The sequence below is a fragment of the Myotis lucifugus genome, unplaced genomic scaffold, assembly GCF_000147115.1.
Source record: "Myotis lucifugus unplaced genomic scaffold, Myoluc2.0 scaffold_106, whole genome shotgun sequence".
In the NCBI taxonomy this organism is placed as follows: Eukaryota; Metazoa; Chordata; class Mammalia; order Chiroptera; family Vespertilionidae; genus Myotis; species Myotis lucifugus.
Genome location: NW_005871154.1, coordinates 2,462,508 through 2,486,177, shown reverse-complemented (window position 1 = coordinate 2,486,177; position 23,670 = coordinate 2,462,508). Strand labels below are relative to the sequence as shown.

At 37.1% G+C, this 23,670-nt stretch overlaps 1 protein-coding gene across 2 annotated transcripts in view; it reads left to right on the top strand.

Moving 5' to 3' along the window:
- Positions 1-23,670, top strand: part of TMEM135 (transmembrane protein 135) — a 211,295-nt gene that overhangs the window by 8,538 nt on the left and 179,087 nt on the right. For both annotated transcript variants that reach the window (XM_023757365.1, XM_006092878.3), the window contains exons 2-3: positions 12,180-12,307; positions 14,501-14,593. In XM_023757365.1, coding sequence (XP_023613133.1) covers positions 12,180-12,307; positions 14,501-14,593 — 221 coding nt within the window. The remainder of the gene's footprint in view (positions 1-12,179; positions 12,308-14,500; positions 14,594-23,670) is intronic.

The following is a 23,670-nucleotide window of genomic DNA, read 5'->3' as shown; positions in this document are numbered from 1 at the left end:
GGGGTCCCACGGGATCAACAGGGCGGAGGAGGGAGCAGTTATGGCAGCTCTCAGTCCGTCCCCAGGGACTCTGCCTCTCTATCCCAGCAACAGCTGCAAACCTCGGAGGGACCGTAGCCAGACAGTCCTGCTTCTCCCGTTTGAGTCTGGGTCCCTAGAGACTCGCCTGGATCTGGAGCTCAGAGTCTGAGGCTCCCTCCGGATTGAAACAGACAACCACGCCCTCAGCCACCAGCCCACGCCGCGCGCACTCCGCACCTTAGTATTTTACTTCAGCACTGCGCCTCCTCTGATTCTCGGTTCCTCCTAGTTGTAGAACTTCCATTCAGCCAGCCTTCCTGTGGTTCTGGATGATGTCCGTTCCGTCTTTTAGTTGTATTTTTGAAGTGGTTGTTCGAGGCAGCAAACTCCGGCGTTAACCTATGCCACCATCTTGGTTTCTCCGCTAGGAGATTTTTAAGCCTTGTTGTTAGGATGGTGGAAGGTAGTGCCTTGGGAAAAGGCACATATTTTCAGTGAAATATGTTGATTGCTTGGGGGCCTGTTGAGTTTTATCTATTAGTGCAGTATATGAGTGGAGAATGACCAGGAGGCATTGAGAAACTCAGAGCTGCTGTTCTAGAGAGAAGGTGGGGCTAGAGATTTAGGTTTAGATATTCTAAGAAAGTTGAAGCTCTGGTAGGTCAGCAAGGAAGTAAGGTCCTTCCTTAGGTCAACTGAATGTTTAGAAAGAGAAGACAACCGAGGAATGCTCAGTGTGGAGTAGAGGAGGAAGAAAGGAAAAGGCAGCAGTTAGATACGAAGTTGAGAAGAGAGAAGAGAGCATTTCAGAGCTGTCTTGAGCAGGGAGTCTTGGGAGGTATTGTTAAGAGGTGGGAAGAACATGGACTTGAATCTAGGTCCTGCCACTTATTAACGTTGTAACCTTGAGCAAGGTTCTTAACATATGGGAATGTCAGTATTCCCATTGATAAAATGGGAGTAGTATACCTATCTCATATCCTTTAAAAATATAAATCAGCTCTTGTTATTCTTCTGCTCAGAACTCTCAAGTGTCTTTCCATCTCAATAAAATGGGAAAATCTTTACCTCAGTAAAATGAGAGCCTTATGCAATCTGGCCGTTGCTTGTTTGATTGCATTTCAGACCATTTTCCCTTTTGCGTGTTCACTTCTAATAGACATAATCACACTATTTATGTTTTTTTTTGTAGTCTGTTTTGTTATTTAGGGTAGAGCTCTTGATTTCTGAGGAATATCTTAAATTGGACAACAAGTTGTCAAAAAAGCACACGAAAATTTCTAAGGAGTGAATGACTAGAGAAAAAATATCTTGCCTCATCTTTGTGCATAAGCAATATAAGTAATATTGCTTTTATTGATTATGAAAGACGACCTGGGTTGAAAGTCTGGAACACAAACTTATGTTCCATAAACTTATCTGTATAAGCTTTACTACTGTTAAAGATATGATAAAACTTTGATATAGATTTATAATTTATTCATGAAATATCTACCAGGCATTATGCTAGGTGATAATTAGGAAAGGGGAGTTAATTCAAGTGACTGCTTAACAAAGAGCTAAATAAAAAGTCTTGGAAAGTCTTTTCAAATGTGTTGCTACAGTTTCTTGTATTACTTGTATAGTATAGTGAATGTGAAATAAGTTTACATCCTTAAGGACTATACTAGGTACATAGTAATTCATAATATTATTTGATGCTTTGATAATTAAGAGTCTTAAAATATTTTATCATAACGTGGTATTGTATTGAAGATTTGTTTGAATCTCTACTGACCCTAGGCCCGTGGTTGGCCAGCCGGCTCGTGAGCCACATGCAGCTCTTTGGCCCCTTGAGTGTGGCTCTTCCACAAAATACCATGTGCGGGCGCACACGTACAGTGCGATTGAAACTTCGTGGCCCATGCGCAGAAGTCGGTATTTTGTGGAAGAGCCACACTCAAGGGGCAAAGAGCTGCATGTGGCTCGCGAGCCGCGGTTGGCCGAGCCGCAGTTTGCCGACCACTGCGCCTAGGCCAAACTTTTAAATTGTCTTTTGATTAATCACCAACCCTAGCTTCCTTTCTACTAATGGATCTCTTCTAAAAGAGTGTTGTGATTTGAGATACTTTTCGTGTGTTTTTTATTCATGCTTAATATGAGATGAATCTGTTTTATCTTGGGAAACTAGGAATATAGTTAATAAGTATTTGTTAATGGACCTTATTTGTTATTCAAATTAATATTGTGAATTGACAATACAAATCACATGAGGCTCTAATAATTATACTTGAAGAGAATCAATAATTTAAGTGAATGAATACAGGTTTTAAGTAATTTTGTTTTCAACAGTATTGAAAAATATTCAGTAAAATTAATTTATGTATGAAATTATGAAAAGAAGGAAGAATGCTAGATCAAGTGTCATCAGATTAGAGCAGGTTCCTTTCTAAGAATGCTGAGTTTACAGTGTTTTCAGCTTATTACCATTTATTTTGTATAGTCTTTTGACTCATTACAGGTGTCAGGTTGCTTTTGTTTCTTGATTCCAACTAGATCTTTAGAGTTTGGATTGTGATTAGTCTGGTTTGGGAGTTGTTTTGAAGGATTCTGTATCTGTTGGCAGTGACAGAGGGAGGCTTGTTTGGATCGTTCTTGATTTCTAAACCTTGAAGAAAGTAGACCTGTATCTCAGAAACTTGCAAGCCCAGAAGACATTGAATTAATCAGGATCAGACTGAGTTTCAGACTGTGCTTACAGTTCCATTTGGAGCACATGGAGTGTTACAGTAACTATTTACTTTGAATCTGCATTTCCTCTCACTCGCTCTTTTCTACCCTCATTTTATTGTTTTAATATTACAGATTGCCTACAATGTGTCAGAAATACCAGGGCATGGGAATGAGATGAGATATATGTGGACATTTATAGTTAAGGGAAAGATGTATACTGTGTGTGTGTGTGTGTGTGTGTGTGTGTGTGTGTATAAATTCAACTGTGATAAGTGCTATTGAAAAGTACAGGTTTTATATGAGAGGGTTACAAGAGGACCCATTCTAGTGTGGTGGGTTTGGGAAGGCTTTCCCAATGAACTGACATAGTGAGTATATGAATATACAGTATATGAAGTGAATATGTACTTGGCCAGTCAGAAAGAGGGGTTATTTGATGATTTCTTAAATCCAGTACCCTGGCCAAGAATTTGATTTCTTCCCTTTAGACTTTGGGCTTTACTTAAACTTGAAGCTAATGGCAGTAATAAAGCATTTCAGACCATACAAATATCTTTACAGATTCTCTGAAATTGAACCTCTATTCTAATAAAATCTGTATTTTAAGTTAAGGTAGTCAAAAAATTTTAGTTACAAATGTTAGACAAACTGTCTTAATAAGTTTGTCTTCACCCCTTTAAAGGTTGTTGTAGACAAAATTGTGAGGTCTGGGTAGGTAAGCATGTTTATTAACGTCCTCCCCCCTTTTTTTTCTTAATGGTTAATTTTGTGGTTAAATTTATCTTGTGGTTTAGGTAGGTGGTCAGGGTTCTCCATATCAAAAAATAGTAAGTGATTTTGTGCCTGTCAAATAATTGATGGCCTAATTTTTAGTCTTCAGTATAGTGTTTTAGCAAATGTGTGAGTACAATTGCAGTTTAAACCTTTTGAGAATGGCTTCTCTTCTGTTAGTGGATTGAATATATCAACAAATGGTGAAGCAATTTGGTATTTTTTAGTCAGCATAGTCCCCTGATATCTATGACTTCTCTTGATCAAATTGTCTCTACTTCTCTGACTTGAATTCTTAGTTTGCTTGAGTTCTGTTTAGAGGATTCGATTCAGTACACCTACTATTCTTATTGGAGAGACTGGAATATTTGTACGTGCCTTTTATCTTTCATATGAATAAAGTTCTTCATTAAGATGTGTATTATTAGAATTTTTCTTCATTAATAAAGGTATTTCTTTTTAGAGCTCATGATATTTGTACTTATGTCTGCAGAAGATAGTAAGGTATAAAAATGTTTTGGATTAAGATTATTGTATTGCATGGTGAGTTATATCAGTATGTTGAAGTAACAATTGTGTATTTCTACGACTATCCCTACATTACCTAAAATATTAATATTGCTCAATTTAGAACATGGCTATAATGTATGCAGGACTCAATCTGAGTCATGTTTTTGATCATATTTTTTCTCAATAGTATATCTAAAGTATATTTTCAGATTTATCTTTAAAGTCTGTGTCAACTGCCATATCAGTTTGAAAGTGGCTTCTTTTAGAGAGTAAGGATACTATAAGGTTTATTTTGATGGTCATCACTAAAACTTAATTGCATGATTTTCATTATAGGGAGGCTTTATAGTAAGTAGCTAAATAAAACTTTTGAAGATTTTCTTGTATTCTCTGGTATATAATATTAACAAAGTTGCCCTAGGTTTTTAGGTTTTTTTTTTTGGGGGGGGGATTGTTTTTAATAATCTGGTTGTATACCATGAGACAGCATGGTATAGTGCATTGGATATAAGTTATAAGATATGAGACTTTTTTTGCTCTCAAATTTATAGTATGACTCAGTGTCCTCATCTATAAACAGATGACAATCTATATTTTCTAACTCATTTTATGAAGTCAGCATTACTCTGATATCAAAACCTGGCAAGGACAACACACACACACACACACACACTTACAGACCAATATCTGATGAATATAGGTGCAAAAATCCTAAACAAAATACTAGCAAATTGAATACAGTACATTAAAATGAGAACACATCACGATCAAGTGGGGTTTATTCCAGGGGTGCAAGGATGGTTCAAATACACAAATCGATCAATGCAATATACCACATTAACAATATAAATAATAAAAAACACATGCTTCTATCAATATATGCAGAAAAGCACCTGACAATATGCAACATCCTTTTATGATTAAAACATTCAATAAAATGGGTATAAAAGGAAAGTACCTCAACATAATAAAGACCAGATATGACAGATCCTCAGCTAATATCATACTCAGTGGTGAGAACTGAAAGCTTTTCCTCTGAGATCTGGGAGAAGACAAGGATACCCACTCTTACCACTACTATTCAACGTAGTACTAGATGTCCTACCCAGAGCAATCAGGCAAGAGAAAGAAATAAAAGGCATCCAGGTTGGTAATGAAGAAGTAAAATTATCACTTTTTGCAGATGACATGATTCTTTATACAGAAAACCTTAAAGGTTCCACAAAGCCTTATTGTTTCTAATTGCTATTACAGTAAGCACATACAGTAAGGTTGCAGGGTATAAAATCAATGTACAAAAATATATTGGGTTTCTATATACTAAAAATGAAATTTCAGGAAAAGAAATGAAAAAAGTAAAAAACAAACAAACAAAAAACAACTTCATTTGCAATTGCAATAACAACAACAAAATACCCAGGAAGAAACAACAAAGGATGTGAAGGACCTATACACTGATAAATACAAGACATTATTGAATGAAATTAAAGAAGGCACAAAGAAATGGAAAGATATTAAAAGAAATGGAAGAAGATACAAAAAATGGAAAGATATTGTGTTCATGGATTGAAAGAATTAGCATAGTTAAAAATGTTTATGTTACCCAAAGCAATATACAAATTTAATGCAATCCCCATCACAATCCCAATGGTATTTTTCAAAGAAATAGGACCAAAAAAATTATCAAATTGCTGGGGAACCACAGAAGACTCCAAATAGCCAAAGCAATGCTGAGAAAAAAGAACAAAGTTGTAGGTATCACACTCCCTGACTTCACATTATACTACAAGGCTATAGTAATCAAAACAGTGGATACCCTGACCAGGTGGCTCAGTTGGTTGGAGCATTGTTCCTTACACCAAAAGGTTGCAGGTTCCATTCCTGATCAGGGCACATATCTAGGTTGTGGGTTCAATCCCCAGTCGAGGCATGTATGGCTGGCAACTTATTGAGGTTTCCCTCTCACATCAATGTTTTTCTCTCTCTCTCTTCCTCTCTCTTAAAAAAAAAATCAATAAAAACATCCTTGGGTGAGGATTAAAAACACCGCCAATGTTTTTTTCCCTAAGTAATTGGGTGGATGTGATGCTATTACTGGAGGTAGAAAACCCAGTAATAAAAGCATTTTTGGGAAATATAACAAGTTCTACTTTGGGCATGCTGATTTTTTTTTTTAATGCCTATGGCACATTCTTATTGACATGCCAAAGACATTTAAAATATGGGGTAAGAATTTAGGAGAGAGGTTGGAGTTATAATAGGAATTCCTGCTTTTTGAAATAATAGATGATGCTGCAAGAGAGAGCATATGTAGAATGAGTAGAGATCTGAGGAAGACTATTAACAAGGAAATAGCATTTTGAGATATAATGGGAGAATGAAAAAATGCACTGTCATAGAAGCCATAGAAACTTCTCTTCTGTCAAAATTCTACCTATTTGTCAAGATTCATCTTAGAAGGTTTAGTGACATCTTCCATACATCATCATCTGCCCAGTCCCATCTCCTTTAATCATTCTCTAAATGTGTTTCTATAGCAGTTTTTCTTCCTCTTAACTTAGCATTTACCACATTGCCATATTGTAGATTATTGTTTATGATTTTATATTTCTTGAAGGAAAGGGTTAGATTTTATTCATCATTATTTTTCCCGTGTATGGCATAATTCTTAGTAACAATTTAATTGCATAAAATTGGGGATAGAGTAAGGAAATAACTCAAGAGGTTATTGGATTGGTTGGTCATACTGACCTTAGGGAAAGTGTTATCTCTAGACTTAGGGGAGAGTGAATAGAGAGTTCTCTAGTCTTCTCTCAAGTCAGTCTTGCTTTTTTCTATACTCTATTCCTCATTCCCCAATTCTGTCTTTTAAATGTTTGTTCCTTTGATACTACTATTTCATCATGATGGATAAGTATTCATTCATGGTGACCTGTAAGAATTCCACTATTTTTCCAATTTAGCTTGTATTCCCTTCTCAGTGCACTAATGCCTACAGTCACTCTTTGCTAAACTTCCAAGGCTCTTTGTATTACATTGCTAACATTTAATCCTTCTTCAATTTCTCTATCCATTTCTTATCATATGTTATCATTGATAAGATTTTTACTTCTTATAACATTAAATTGTTTTGTTTTAATTTAGAAACGTTTCTTTTAAATTCAAAGTTCACATACAAAAATGTTTAAACACAAATATGTTTTCAATCTCAATTTAAAAGATAAGTCAATGAAGACTCAAAGGTTGATAATCTTTATAAAATATTTTTGTGGGGATAGTATCCCTGATGAACATAAATGCTAAAATCCTCAACAAAATATTAGCAAATTGGACCCAGAAATACATTAAAAAGATCATACACCATGACCAAGTGGGATTTATTCTGGGGATGCAAGGCTGGTACAATATTCGCAAATCAGTAAATGTGATCACATAAACAGATTGCAAGACAAAAATCACCTGATGATATCAATTGATGCAGAAAAAGCATTCAACAAAATCCAACACCCTTTTTACTCTCAGTAAAGTGGGATTAGAGGGATCATACCTCAACATAATAAAAGCCATATATGACAAACCTACAGCCAACATCATACTCAATGGGCAAAAACTAAAACTATTTCTCCTAAGAACAAGCTAGGGATGCCCACTTTCACCACTCTTGTTTAACATAGTATTGGAAGTCCTAGCCATAGCGGTCAGAAAAGAAGAAAAAATAAAAGAGATACAAATTAGAAAGGAGGAAAAACTGTCATTATTCACAGATGACATGATATTGTATATAGAAAACCCTAAAGACTCCATCAAAAAACTACTAGATTTAATAAATGAATTTGGCAGGATACAAAATTAACACCCAGAAGTCTATAACATTTTTATACACCAGGGGCCCAGTGCACGAAATTCTTGTGTGTGTGTGTGTGGGAGGGTGTCCCTCAGCCTAGCCTGCGCCCTCTTGCAATCCGGGACCCCTCAAGTAGTGTCCCTAGGTCTGGTCGGAGATCAGGGCCTATTGGGGCTTTCCTTCCCCTGGCTGCCGGCAACTGACCCCACCCCTGCTGCTGCCACTGCTTGCCATCTGTGCAGCGCTACCCCCTCTCCTCCACCACTGATCGCCTCCCTCTCCCAGGTGACAGGTGTGGGGTGCGATCGCTTGACTGGCCTGGGCCTCCCTCTGCAGGGTGATCGCTGGCCAGCCCCGCACACCCGCCACAGCGTTGCTGGCTGGTGGCCTGGGCCTCCCTCTTTGGGGCGATCAATTGCAGAGCCCCTCCTCCTCTCTAATCGATCGCCCCACTGGCTGGCTGGTGGAGCCCCGCCATTAATCGCCCTGCAGAGCATGGCCTGGGCCTCCCTCTGCAGGGCAATTGTGGGGTGATGGTGGGGCTCCCTGACCAATCATATCACACCCGCCTTGGCTGGCCTGGTGCAAATGCATGTCATAGCATGGTCATCTGGAAGGTCTTCTAGACTCGTTCTGCTGTTTGGTCGTTTGGTCTATTTGCATATTATGCTTTTATTATTATAGATAATGAACTCTCAGAAAGAGAAACTAAAAAGAAAAATTCCGCTTACCATTGCAACAAAAAATTAAGATACTTCGGAATAAACTTAACCAAGGAGGTAAAAGACCTGTACTCTGAAAACTAAAGGACTTTGAAAACAGATATACTAGTAGAGGAGGATATAAACAAGGAAGATTATACCATGTTCATGGATTGGTAGAATCAACATCATTAAAATGTCCATACTACCCAAAACAAGCTATAGATTCATGCAATCCCTACTAAAATACCAATGGCATATTTCACAGATATAGAACAAACACTCCAAAAATTTATATGGAACCAAAAAAGACCACCAATAGCTGTAACAATCTTGAGAAAGAAGAACAAAGTTGGAGGAATCACAATACCAGATATCAAGCTATACTACCACTTGGAGTGCGGGTGAATTTCCCGCCAAAATATAAGATGGCTCTGTCTTTTAGTTTTGTTCCATCCACCAAAAGGGTGGATTACAAACAAATATTTGGTAATACGCAGTTACAATCGGCCCGAGTTTACACGTTTCCCGCACTCCACCGCAAATCTATATGAACCGAGTTAAAGACGGCTCCCGCGGAGTACGCGCAATTCACGCGAGCCGACTTAACTCGTTTCCCGCACTCCAAGTGCTACAAAGCCACTGTTCTCAAAACAGCCTGGTCCTGGAACAAGGACAGGCATATAGACCAATGGAACAGAACAGAAACCCCAGATTTTGAACCACATCATTATGCTCAATTAATATTTGACAAAGGAGGCAAGAGCATACAATGGAATAAAGACATATAATAAATGGTGTTGGGAAAATTGGACAGGTACACACACAAAAATGAAACTAGACCACCAACTTACACCACACACAAGAATAAACTGAAAATGGATAAAAGACTTAAATGTAAGTTGTGAAACCATAAAAATCTTAGAAGAAACCATAGGCAACAAAATCTCAGACATTTCTCATAGCAATATGTCTACCGATATATTTCCTAGGGCAAAGGAAATGAAGGAGAAAATAAATGAGACTACATCAAAATAAAAAGCTTCTGCACAGCAAAAGAAACCATCAACAAAATGAAAAGAGAGCCCACTGCATGGGTGAACATATTTGCCAATGATACATCCAATAAGGGGTTAATTTTCAAAATATATAGGGAACTCATACAACTTAATAAACGGAAAACAAACAGTCCAATTAAAAAATGGTCAAAGGACCTAAATAGACATTTCTCCAAAGTGGACATACAGAAGGCCAAGAGCCATATGAAAAAAATACTCAAAGTCACTAATTATCTGAGAGATGCAAATGAGGTATAACCCACATCTGTCAGAATGGCTGTCATCAACAAATGACAAGTGTTGGTGAGAATGTGGAGAAAAGGAAACCCTAGTACACTCATGGTGGGGATGCAGACTGGTGCAGTTACTGTGGAGAACAGTATGGAGTTTCCTCAAAAAATTAAAAATGGACCTCTCATTTGACCCAGTGATCCCAATTCTAGGAATATATCCCAGGAAATCAGAAACATCAATCAGAAAGGACATATGCACCCCTATGTTCATAGCAGCACAATTTACAATAGCTAAGATTTGGAAACAACCCAAGTGCCCATCAGCACATGAGTGGATTAAAAAACAGTGGTACATTTACATAATGGACTACTACGCAGCTGTAAAAAAGAAAAAACTGTTACCATTTGCAACAGCCTGGATGAACCTGGAGAGTATTATGCTAAGTGAAATAAGCCAGTCAGAGAAAAATAAGTATCACATGATCCCACTCACATGTGGATTGTAATGAACAAAACAAATTGATAAACAAAATAGACCCAGAGACATAGAAGCATGGAACAGACTGTCAAATCTCAGAGGGAAAACAGGGGAAGGTGGATGGATGGGAAGAGATCAACTAAAGAACTTGTAGGCATAACCCATGGACACAGTGGGGAAGACCTGGTATAGGGGGTGGGGACGGGCTAGAAGAGGTCAATGGGGGAAAAAAGGAAATCTATGTACTACTTTCAACAATAAAAGATAAAAAATAAAAGTGTTATTCTTAAAAAAATAATTTCTGTGAAACTTCTGCAATCCTCTGTATAGGAACTTGTGCCCGTTTCTGTTTTGTAGCATATACCAACATATATTATGTTAGATTCTTAATATGTATTTATTTCTCAGGTCATTTTTTTAAAAAAATATATTTTATTGATTTTTTACAGAGAGGAAGGGAGAGAGATAGAGTTAGAAACATCGATGAGAGAGAAACATCGACCAGCTGCCTCCTGCACACCTCCTACTGGGGATGTGCCCGCAACCAAGGTACATGCCCTTGACCGGAATCGAACCTGGGACCTTTCAGTCCTCAGGCCGATGCTCTATCCACTGAGCCAAACAGGTTTCGGCTCTCAGGTCATTTTTTTTCTTTAATGCCTTCGGTAGACCAAAATCATTCATTTTATTTTACTTTTCATACTTTTTAAAAAAATATCTAGCATGGGTTTTGTCAGACAATAACCATGTTTGAATAACTGAATGAATTTCTCTGGTTTTTGTCCTTGAGTTTCTCTAATATCCAGGCTGATAAGATCTGTAATGTATTTTTATTTTAGCATTCAACTTCAATTTGAGTTAACTTTATTTTTCCCCCTTAAAATATATTTAATTTTCTTTTTAAATATACTTTTATTTTATTGAATTCAGAGAGAGGCAGAGAGAGGGAGAGAGAGATAGAAACACCAATGATGAAAGAGAATCATGGATTGGCTGCTTCCTGCATTCCCCCTACTGGGGATCAAGCCCACAACCTGGGTATGTGCCCTGACTGGGAATCGAACTGTGACCACTTGGTTCATAGGTCGACGTTCAACCACTGAGCCACACCGGCCAGGCTGTATTCTATTTTTCGTTTAAAACTTTTTTCTTATTAATCCTCACTTGATATTTTTCCATTTATATATTTTTTTACTTTAAAAATATATTTTTATTGATTTCAGAGGGAGGAAGGGAGAGGGAGAGAGAGAAATATCAATGATGAGAGAGCATCATTGATGAACTGCCTCCTGCAAGCCCCCCCGGGGATCTGTCCCACAACTGGGGCACCCTGACCAGAATTGAAACCTAACTTCCTGGTTCATTGGTTGATACTCAACCATTGAGAATGAAAGGGAGGGAGGGGACACAGAGAGAAACATTGATGTGGGAGAGGCACATTGATTGGTTCTTCCCACTAATACCCTGACCATCTGAGGGATGGACCTGCAACCCAGCTACATGCCCTTGACTAGGAATTGAACCATGATCTTTAGGTGGGCTGGCTGACATTCTACCACTAAGCAACACTGGCCAGGGCTAAAACTGTTTTTTAAGGCATCATAAGTATTTACCTCAACATTTGGTGGTTACTCATTATATGACCCATGTCATAATTTCTTTGTGTATTTTTTACCCATTATACCTTCAATAATTTAAAGTGTTTTCTGTTCCTGAAATTATATTTTTATAGAGGTGCCAGTAAAATACCAGTTTTTACTTTAATTTAAAAATATATGCTGTTATTCAGTAGCTTCCATCTAATTTAAGTGGAAAAGTTGGTTGGATTAAAGAAAAACTTTCTCTTTTCAGATTGCAGCAATTCTCCGGAAACGAAAATTAGACTATTATTTACACAGACTACTCCCTGAGATCCTGCAATCTGCTTCATTTCTGACTGCTAATGGGGCCTTGTATATGGCCTTCTTTTGCATTTTAAGGTTGGTACTCATAATCGCTACTGGAGGTTAATACAAATTCCTGTGTTGAAACGGAAACGAACAGATGTTTATATAAATGTTGTGCAGGTCACTGCTTGTATATTTTTTTCTCTTTGTGAAGTGACATTTATTTATCCCAAGGAAAGCTTGTAAAACCGGGAGTTATGGGCCTCTTGGTCTAAAGATGCAACATAAACTTCAAATTATTGCTGTGATTAAATAGCAAAAGTATTTTACTTTATCACACATTTTCTGAGGGCTACTGTGTTTACCAAGTTGTTGATGAGGATTTCTTAACTTTTCAATTTCATAAATGATGAATTCAAAGCAGTTGTCCATGATATAGGTTTAAGTCCACATGCAGTGTACAACTTCAAAAGGACTATAAACTGTCCGTGTTTAAATATAAAATAGTAAGTTAACTTCTGGCATATCCTACTGATGAAACTTTTGGTCCTGATTCAATCTTATGCACATTACTTGGAGACATGCTTCAAACAATGTAGACGTAGTTGGAATTCAGTTTTTAGTCCTGTGATATGCCTAACATATTTATTAAATATTTACTTTTTATCTTTCCCCCCACTGAATATTGAAAACCCACATTAGTGTGTTTTTAATCTGTCAAGTTTAAAATACTAACTTTATATTGCCCTCATATTAGTGTGATCCAATTTAATGTCGTTCCAAGTTCTGCAGGTATGTTAGCAGAAAGTAAAAATATTTCCAAATGTCTTTCAGAGATATTTCCCTTAAAACATTAATATTTATAGATGTTCAGATTATGCATAAAATAATTAATAAGGTTTATACTATTATGAGTATGTCATGTCTTTAAATTGACCTGGAAATCTGTGTAAGAAACTCTTTATCAGGTGGTATCTGGAAAGTTTCTAACATTTGTTAAAACTCTAAAAATAAAGTTATAAGATAACTAGGTTTTTAAAAAATTACAGTAATAATAAATTGCTATTGCAGCATATTTCTTTAGGTTCCATGAACTTGTTTGGTTAAGTTGTAGAAACGTAAACTACTTATAATAAGGTAACATCAGTATTCCTCCAGTAATTGAATCATTGAGTTATTTTCCTTTAATTTTTACATTCAGTAACTTCTTAAGTTCCTTGTGGATTTTATATTGGATGGGGGACTACTAATAGTTTTCTCAGGCAGAAGGTTTCTGATGTCCGTTTCGGAAATATCCATGTTATATATGCTTAGTAGGTTTTCTAATTCTTTAAAGCTAAGCTTCATTTCAAAAGATCATTTCATCTTTATTCTTAGCCTTATCTGTGTATATCTCAGGAACATACTGTCTTTGAAAGGAAAAAAAAAGTCTTTCCAACATCTCCATTTTTTTTCTCTTTAAAAATCTAAGCATCTAATGGTTTTATATAATGTGTGAGACACTATGCAGAGTCTTACTTTCAAGGGACATATTCTAGTAAGTGAAAAATTATATAAACATATAACTAAAAGTAGGAAACATTTTTTTAGTAAGTGCTGTAAGAAAGAGTTATCAAGGGTGATAGAAGCAAAGAGGGAGAGACATTTGTTGAATATTATGTGTAAAAAATGATAGTAATTATTGTAATAACAGTTAACATTTTCTTTGTATTTTCTATATGCTGTGTATGGTGCTAGGAAATATTTCATGTAGTCCTCATAACAATATGAGATCAGTAATATTTTTCGCATTTGATAGATAAGGAAGTTGAGAACACAGAGGGTTTGCATAGTGAGTGATGTTGGATCCAGGAATCTCTAAATGAATATGATTGGCTAAATTATTAGAGGGAGAGATATCTGTTAGTTTGCTATTGTCGTCTGGTGAGAGATGGGGAGGGTCTTATCTAAGACTAGGGGCAGTAGGTTGGAGAGGAATTTGAGAGGATAATTGCATATGAAATGATTTTTAATGTATGGGGTAAGGGAGAAGGAGAAGCCAAGGATGTCTCCAGCTGTCACATATGCATGGATAGGTAGTTGTTGCCAGTAACCTAGGAAAATAGGGGAGAGAGAACAAGTTCATGAGGAAGGAGAGAGAGATCATGAGTTTGTCTTTGGATATGTTGAGTTGGAGGTGCTGTGGACATTTTGATAGAGTGTGGACTGAGAAGGGGAGCTTCTATTTGTAATAACTGAAATGACAAACCAGAAATTTCATATGAACATTCCAAATTTGAATTTCAGGAGGATACTTGGAAAATTCTACTCATGGAGTCCTGGTTTTGGTGCCGCTTTGCCAGCATCTTATATGGCCATTCTGATTGAAAGAAAAAGCAGGTAAAATTTTACATATCTATATATTTAATTGAACTGATTTACTGTCCCCCATGTCAACTAGAATTTTTTTTCTAGTTGCTTATTGTTTATTGTAGTCCAGGTACGAGAAATATTTCCACATATCTTTTTCAATCTTGCAGATATATTATGGCAAATTTAATTTTATACTGTCATTATTTATGTTTATTAAGCCTAAAAATATAAAGATTAACATTATAGAGCAATAATACCAATTAGTCTTTATTTACTAAAAAATTAGAGAATTCTTTGGTGTACCTAACTAAAACATAGCATGCACAAATTATAATTAAAAATCTTTTCCATGCCCTAACCGGTTTGACTCAGTGGATGGAGCATCGGCCTGTGGACTGAGGAGTCCCGGGTTCGATTCCGGTCAAGGGCATGTACCTTGGTTGCGGGCACATCCCCAGTACGGGGTGTGCAGGAGGCAGCTGATCGATATTTCTCTTTCATTGATGTTTCTAACTCTGTATCCCTCTCCCTTCCTCTCTGTAAAAAATAAGTAAAATATGTGTGGATTCTGGAGCTATTCTATTTACAGCTTAGCTAGCTCTGCCACCTATTATGTGACTTCTGTGGCTTATTCCTTACCTGAAAAATGGATAGTGATAATTTACTCAGATAGTTATCCAGAGAATTAAATAAGTGAATATAGGTAAAAGTGCTTAGAACGGTGCTTGACACACGGTGTTATGTTAAATGTTAAGTATTCTTACTGTTTTTTGCTCATGAGTAATGACAGTTATTCTGGTGGTTCCTGATCAATTTAAAAATGTGAATATTGGTTTTGGAAATATGATTTAAAAATATGTTACTCATACTTAGGTCTTATTTTTATAATTTTAGTTTAAAGTAATTAAACGTTTCAGTGAAGAACAGAATTTGTTTAACTATAACACCAAAGTAAAATTGTGCTATTGATATTAAAAGCTATAACTTCTTTTTAAAAATATATATTTTTATTGATTTCAGAGAAGAAGGGAGAGAGGTAGAGATAGAAACATCAGTGATGAGAGAGTCATTGATCGGCTGCCTCCTGCACGCCCCCTTCTGGGGACTGAGCCCAAAACCTGGGCATGTGTCCTGACTGGGAATCAAACCATGACCTCCTGGTTCATAGGTCGACTCTCAACCACTGAGCCACACTGACTGGGCAAAAACTATAACTTCTTAAGGCATAAGGAGGTTTCTTGTAACTGATGTGATTACTTGGATTTTGGTTACTAATTTATGTTCTATTTTTTTTTTTTTTTTACTTTTGATAGGGAACTTTATTTAAAAAAAAAAGCTTTCTGCTTTTATTACCTTTGAGTTACTGCCCTAGTGTTTTGTTTGTAGATACTAAGTATTCACAAAAATTTATAAACCTGTTTTAAATATTAATTGGAGTGGTTTTACTGTTTTAAAAACTTATTAAAAAATTTAAGTCTAGCTTCTCTGTAAGTACTATACCTTGGTTGCTGAAGAAAAATTGACCCTTACCTTAATGTGATTGTTACGTAGTTGAACTCTGTGATATATGTTGATTTACTTCTGTTTATTAGGTAATGCAATAAATGCCTGGAAATAGTTCTTTAGTTTTTTCGTTGAGAGTTATATATGTATATGTATGTATCAACCACAAATCCTAGTTTGGGGTCTAATTAAAACTTTAAATTTTAGTTTTTTAGTATTGTTGAGAAGCTAGTGACTCTTTTTATAAAGCAGGTTTTAAAACTGTTTTTGGGATTAACCTTAAAACATAACAAAGCAAGTCTTTTTGCTCTAGTTTAAGGAAGTCTGGTCTGTGTTTATCTGGAATTGTGTAAAAGTTAACTTAGACTATTTTTTTGGTTTTGAAAAATTATTTTTTACTTATCACAAAATTTAAATATTTTAATAAATTAAACATCAATATCCTTTAATAGATTTTAACTAATTTATAAAGGTTGAAATTATTTATATTTTAAAATTATTATAGCTAGTGCCTAAAATGAAGCATATTAATATTATAGTTTTTACTTTAGGGAAAAGAAGTTTATAATTATTAAAGAATTCACAAGGAAAATCAATGATATGTTGGTGCGGATAGCCAGGAGGCAGCTTGAAATGTGAGTGTAGATTCAGGAGAAGCATGGTAGTTATAAAAATAAAATTGGGGAGTTTTTTTTCTTATAAGTTGTCATTGAAGCTATGAGAGAAGATCATAGTACGAAAGCCCAGAATACGAGGTCTGAGGTTAGAAGTTGGGAAACAACAATATTTAAGGAGTTAGTTGTCAATTGAAACATTCTGTCTCTTTTAAAATAAATATTAGTAATATACATTGAGTGACCAGATTATTATGACCACCTGACGTTTGTAGGCAAATTAGCTGTACATTGCATCGTATGGGATATGGAAGCCGAAGGCCTTTTTGAACACCTTTGCTGTCTGCAGTTACCAAGATAAAACGTCTCCAATTCGCACAAGAACACAAGGATTGGACAGTCAAGCATTGGAAAAAAGTCATGTGGTCCGATGAATCACGTTTCCAGTTGCATCATGCAGATGGCAGAGTGAGAATTTGGCGGAAACGGCTTAAAGCATGCACCCCACATGCATGAGTATAACCCTTCAAGCTGGTGGGGGCAGTGTTATGGTTTGGGGCATGTTTTCCTAGCATGATTTGGGTCCTTTAATTCATGTGGAACAACGTCTGAATAGCACAACATACCTAAGTATCGTTGCTGATCAAGTTCATCCTATCATGTTGATGGTGATCCCAATGGAGATGGCTTCTTCCAACAAGACAATGAGCCATGCCACGGTGCTCGTTTTGTGCAGGAGTGGTTTCAAGAACATGAGGGAGACTTTACCTTGCTTAGGTGGCCTCCACAATCACCAGATCTCAATCCAATTGAGCATTTGTGGGACGAAGTTAAAAGAGCCATCAGGCAGCTGGTTCCACAACCATCAAATCTCACAGACCTGGACAGTACTATTCATCAGGCATGGTGTCAGATTTCTTGCATTACCTTTCAACATCTCGTGGAGTCAATGGCAAGAAGAATCGCTGCAGTATTGAAGGCAAACGTGGCCCAACGAAGTACTGATGGGGTGGTCATAATAATCTGGCCACTCAGTGTATATGAAAGAGTGGAAGAAATGTTATGTGAGGGGTTAGCATTATTTTCCAATTAGCAGCAATAGTTCTAATTTTTAAATCTCTAAAGATTTTATTTAATAGTGAAATCATTACTATGAGATTATACATTTTGGACTCAATTGTATAATTTGTTTTTTAAAAAATAATGAAGTAAGAACATACAATATGATTATACACACATATATACACATGTACATATGGCGGATATATATATATTCATAAATATATCTTCATCTATATTGGTTTAACTTATTTCCTCTCCATCCATCCATCCATCCATCCATCCATCCATTCATTTTTTCCAGTCTCCCTCTCTCCCTTTATAGAATTAAGCATGCTTTGCCAGCTAGTTCTTGACACTTTGTAAGGGGGCAGCTTACTTAAATCTTAATCACATCACGGTGGGGTTCTGAGAAGCTTTGAAGTTGTTTCCAGGGTTGCTCAAAAAATTTGTGCCACAATGAACTGTGATCATAGTAACTCAGCAGGAAGCATAGGTAACATCTAGTTTATCTCTAGGTGGGCTGTTAAGAACTAGTCTTCTCTTTCTTTTTCTAGGAAGTGCTTTGTTTGTGGTTCAGAAAGAAGTTGTTCTGTGGATTTTGTTTTGTGGAATTGCTTTGGAATTTGCTTTGATTTTTAGTACTAGTTTAGGAAAATTAAAACTACAGGGTGCTCAAGAAATGGACATGGATTAAAATATCAAAAACTGCTTATTTATTCTAAGCTTACTCAAGGGTTAGTTGTTAAATTTCACTGTTGTAGTTATGAAATTTCTAAAGTAATTATGACCAAAATGAATGGATTAAATATAAATACAAATGTAAATATAAATATAAAAGAATACCATATATGTTAGCCTTCTGAAAAATTTAACGTATTATCTAATATGATCACTGACTCTTGCTCTAGACTATAAGTCTATCTTATTTGCTTTTATACCATAAGAAAGTAATTTTATACTCTTCTAAAACATTCTGGCAGATGAAAATCTATTTTATCTTGAAAGACTGAGATGATTAAATAGCATCTTCAGTAAACCTTTACAATGTTTAGGAACTTTCACTGTTTCTTCTTTTTTTTGTTTGTTAGGATTCTAGCACCACCAGAGGCTGATGCTATATAAAACTGTTCTCATTTCTAACCCCAATCAGTATATTGTTAGCTAGCTTAAAGTTTCATTTTTGCATCTTCGAAGTCTTTGTCATGTGAGATTAGATATGGAAGGTTCATTATGTTTTTCTTTAATCTCTAATTTCTCCTCATATGTAGATCACATAAATATTTTTATAAGTATGTATATATATATGTAATAAAACTATTTATTTATTTATTTTTTTAAAATGTATTTTATTAATTTTTTACAGAGAGGAAGGGAGAGGGATAGAGAGTTAGATACATCAATGAGAGAGAAACATTGATCAGCTGCCTCTTGCACACCCCCTACTGGGGATGTGCCCGCAACCAAGGTACATGCCCTTGACTGGAATCAAACCTGGGACCCTTCAGTCCACAGGCCGAGGCTCTATCCACTGAGCCAAACCGGTTAGGGCAATATTTATAATTTAGAAGTTATACCATTTCTACTGTACTCCCTGGTAACTTTAGTTATGAAATGTGTTACAAACAGTGTAACAGAAGTTTGAGAAGGTTAGCTAAAGTAATATATATATATTACTTTATATATATTATATATATATATATATTAGAGTCCCCCCCCCCCAAAAAAAAAATCCCAAAACATTATTATTCATCTAATTTGGTACAAGAATGTTATTCAAAGGTAATAATACCTGGAATTTCTGCATAATGTGTGGATACCTTTTAATCTACTAAGATGTTAAGAAAATTTAATTATTTAAATATTTTCTCACAGGAATAAAGGTATTTTGATTATACATAGTTCCTGCAGCAGTGGTTCTTAATACTTTTTTAGGTAGTACCACTTTATGTGCATACCAACTGAAATTTCATGCAAATTTAAGAGATTGATCTCTTTCTCTTACCAAAAAAAAAAAAAGAAGCTTATTTGTGGTTTAAAGAAATACTTGACTAGCTGAGGTTCACCAATCTTTTAATCTAGTGATTCTCAGTAGAATAGGAGTATTTGCGTATCGGAATCTCCTGTGAAATGTAAAGTTGTTGTCCTGGGCCCCAGCCCGTCCTCTTTGGCCTACACCACCTTTTGTTCTAGTTGGCAGCATCCCCTTTCCCATCATTGTTGGTGTGACATTTTAATACGTAACTTAATTTCCAGAGAAAATTTACTGCGGAGAGAGTGACCTGTTTGTTGTCAGACTTAGGCTAGATATAGTCAAGTGTTAAATAATAGAATAGCATTCACTTACCTTATTAGTTTCTTATGATACGAACATCTCTAAAGATGTGATTAAACAAATTATTGTTCTGATGTTCTACCCCTACCAAACTGACATTGGAGAGGAGGCTGGAGACGCTGCACCAGGGACACCTACCAGAGGCGACTGGCTATATCATGAGCACATCATGCCCTTCACAAATACTGTCCTCTCTTTCGTGAGGCTACAAGCTCTGGTTGGAATTTAGATAAAGCTGGAAAGGAGATAAGTTTCATTATTTGGGAACAATAAATTGAAACTCGAGACCAGAAAAGACATAATCTAGTCACACTACATCATCTGCTTTTTCCCAATAGTAAGAGTATGTCAAGACTTTATTCATTTTCAGAGCATAGAAGCCTTTAGGATACAGAATTGCAGAACTTAAAGGCAGTTTAGTAAAGATTTTCTGCTTTAGAAGCAGTGCACTAGAAAGAACACAAAATGAGTTAGGTGAACTGACTCCTAATTCCAATTTGTCTTTTTTACAACTTTTATATTTTTAAGGAAACCACTTCTCTGATTCTTGGCTATTGGTACAGTGAGGATAATAGTATCTGCATTACACTTCAGAGGACTATTTTTCTTTGCTTTCAAAAAAATTTTTTTCAATTACAGTTTACATTCAATATTATTTTATATTAGTGTCAGATGTACAGCATAATGATTAGAGGATCATATACCACTACAGAACTATTGAGAGGATAAAATCTGATTTCAAAAAATATCTATATATTGTAAATTGGTAAATTTTATGCAAATGTCAGATAATTTGAGTGAGTTTGTACTTGATAATACACCATCTTTTGTGATTATCCAAATAATAAAAGGCTAATATGCAAATCAACCGAACGGCAGAACGACCGGTTGCTATGACGCGCACTGACCATCAGAGGGCAGACGCTCAATGCAGGAGCTGTCCCCTGGTGGTTAGTGTGCTCCCACAGAAGCCGGGCCTATGGCTGGTGAGCGCAGGGGCAGTGGCGGGAGTCTCTCCCGCCTCCGCGGCAGCGCTAAGGCTGTCTGACTGACGGCTTAGGCCAGGAGCGGGGAGCGGGCCTAAGCCATCAGTCGGACATTCCCCAAGGGCTCCTGGACTGCGAGAGGGCGCAGGCCGGGCTGAGGGACCCTCCCCCCTCCCCGAGTGCATGAATTTTGTGCACTGGGCCTTTAGTCTATAACAGCCGTGGGCAAACTATGGCCCGCGGGCCGGATCCGGCCCATTTGAAATGAATAAAACTAAAAAAAAAAAAAAAAGACCGTACCTTTTATGTAATGATGTTTACTTTGAATTTATATTAGTTCACACAAACACTCCATCCATGCTTTTGTTCCGGCCCTCCGGTCCAGTTTAACACTTGGAGTGCGGGTGAATTTCCCGCCAAAATATAAGATGGCTCTGTCTTTTGGTTTTGTTCCATCCACCAAAAGGGTGGATTACAAACAAATATTTGGTAATACGCAGTTACAATCGGCCCGAGTTTACACGTTTCCCGCACTCCACCGCAAATCTATATGAACCGAGTTAAAGACGGCTCCCGCGGAGTACGCGCAATTCACGCGAGCCGACTTAACTCGTTTCCCGCACTCCAAGTGTTAAGAACCCATTGTGGCCCTCGAGTCAAAAAGTTTGCCCACCCCTGGTCTATAATATCCTATCTAATAATAGACAAACATGGTAATTAACCGTACCTCCGACATGCTTCCCATGGGCTAATCAGGGCGATATGCAAATTAACTGCCAACCAAGATGGCGGTTAACTGCCAACAAAGATGGCGGTTAATTTGCACGCATAGGCGCAATCTTGGGAGGCGAAAGGGATCGGAAACCCAGGCAGCAGGCAAGAGGTGGGGGACGGGCAAAGGCGGCACTGCCGGCCGCCTTTGCCCGCCCCCTAGCAGGTGATCGCCATTGGAAAGCCTGGCGGCAGGCGAGGCAACAACCCCAGGCCGGGGGTGCGGGCTGCCTGCGGCTGGTGATCGGTGATTGCATTGTGGATCGGAGGGAGAGAGCCCGGGCGCAGGCCAGCCGGCACCCCCGGACTCCCCGGGGCGTGGGGTGTGGGCTGGCCTGCTTCCCCGTGATCGCCATGGCACCCCCAGCACCTCAGCACCTGAGATGCAAAGGTTGAGGATGTGATGACTTTTCCCAACCACATCTGCAATATCCTGGGGAAGGCATCACGAAGAGTCACAACTGTCTTACTTGGCAAGGAAGAAAACAGTTGGCAACGGAAACAATCCCTTACATCAAAGTTAAGGTCCCTCTGAGTAAAAAAGAATATTTCCAATGTAAAGGAGGGAGCAGGCAAAAATAATAGGTTCTCATGACTTCCACTGAAGTTTGAGCATATGACAGAGTCAAAACGAACATACAAATTAAAACAGACAGTGGACATTCAAATGACCCGAGTCAACTGTCACTGTTTGTTCCAATAGCAGCAATGCTTATGTGATAATATAGTTTAACAGACATACAAAACAAGTCACATGATAAGAGAGGTTTGGCTTCTAAAGTAAATTGAATATGTTCTTTAAAAATTCTCATGTCCTCCCCTCTGACTATAATTCTTAATTTTCCAATCAGAAAATTACCCCAGGTGATCCAGTAACATGTAGAACTTTAGTAACCTAACTTATTTAAAAATAAACAAACATCCCAACCATTTTTAAAATATTTAAATTGATATTTTAGGTTTTAAATTATAGAAGATATTTAGATCCAAATATATTTTCTGAATAGAAAATATTTCAGTTTTTGATTTAAAAAAAATAAACATAAAAAAATATATAAGTGACACATTTTCCCAAGGAACTCTGAATTAGTACCTTTCCCTCTAACTTTCTTCAAATTAAGAGAATCTATGGAGTTCCCTATACTGCACAAGTTTTAATGAAAGAAAATAAGACTTTCTAAGAGCATCAAATACATGTTTTGTTATTTACAAACATATACACTTCTCTCTCTTTCTCTCTCTCTCTCTCTCTCTTTCTCTTTCTCTCTCTCAAATATATTCTTACTGATTCAGAGAGGAAGGGAGAGGGAGAGAGATAGAAACATCAATGATGAGCCCTGACCGGTTTGGCTCAGTGGATGGAGCGTCGGCCTGTGGACTGAAGGGTCCCAGGTTCGATTCCGGGTACAAGGTACAAGGTCCCATGTACCTTGGTTGCTGGCACATCCCCAGTAGGAGGCGTGCAGGAGGCAGCTGATTGATGTTTCTCTCTCATCGATGTTTCTAACTCTCTATCCCTCTCCCTTCCTTTCTGTAAAAAAACAATAAAATATATTTAAAAAAAGAAAGAAACGTCAATGATGAGAGAGAATCATTGATCGGCTGCCTCCTACACGCCCCGTACTGGGGATCAAGCCCACAATCCGGGCATGTGGTCTGACCTGGAATCAAACTGTGACTTCCTGGTTCATAGGTCGATGCTAAACCACTGAGTCACACTGGCCAGGCTCAATCTCTATTTATAAATTCATTCCAAGGGACATATACAGTTGAAAAGCTTTGGAAGGAAGTTTCAAAAAACTAGCTTTTAAGTAACAGAAAACAGTTATAGAGAAG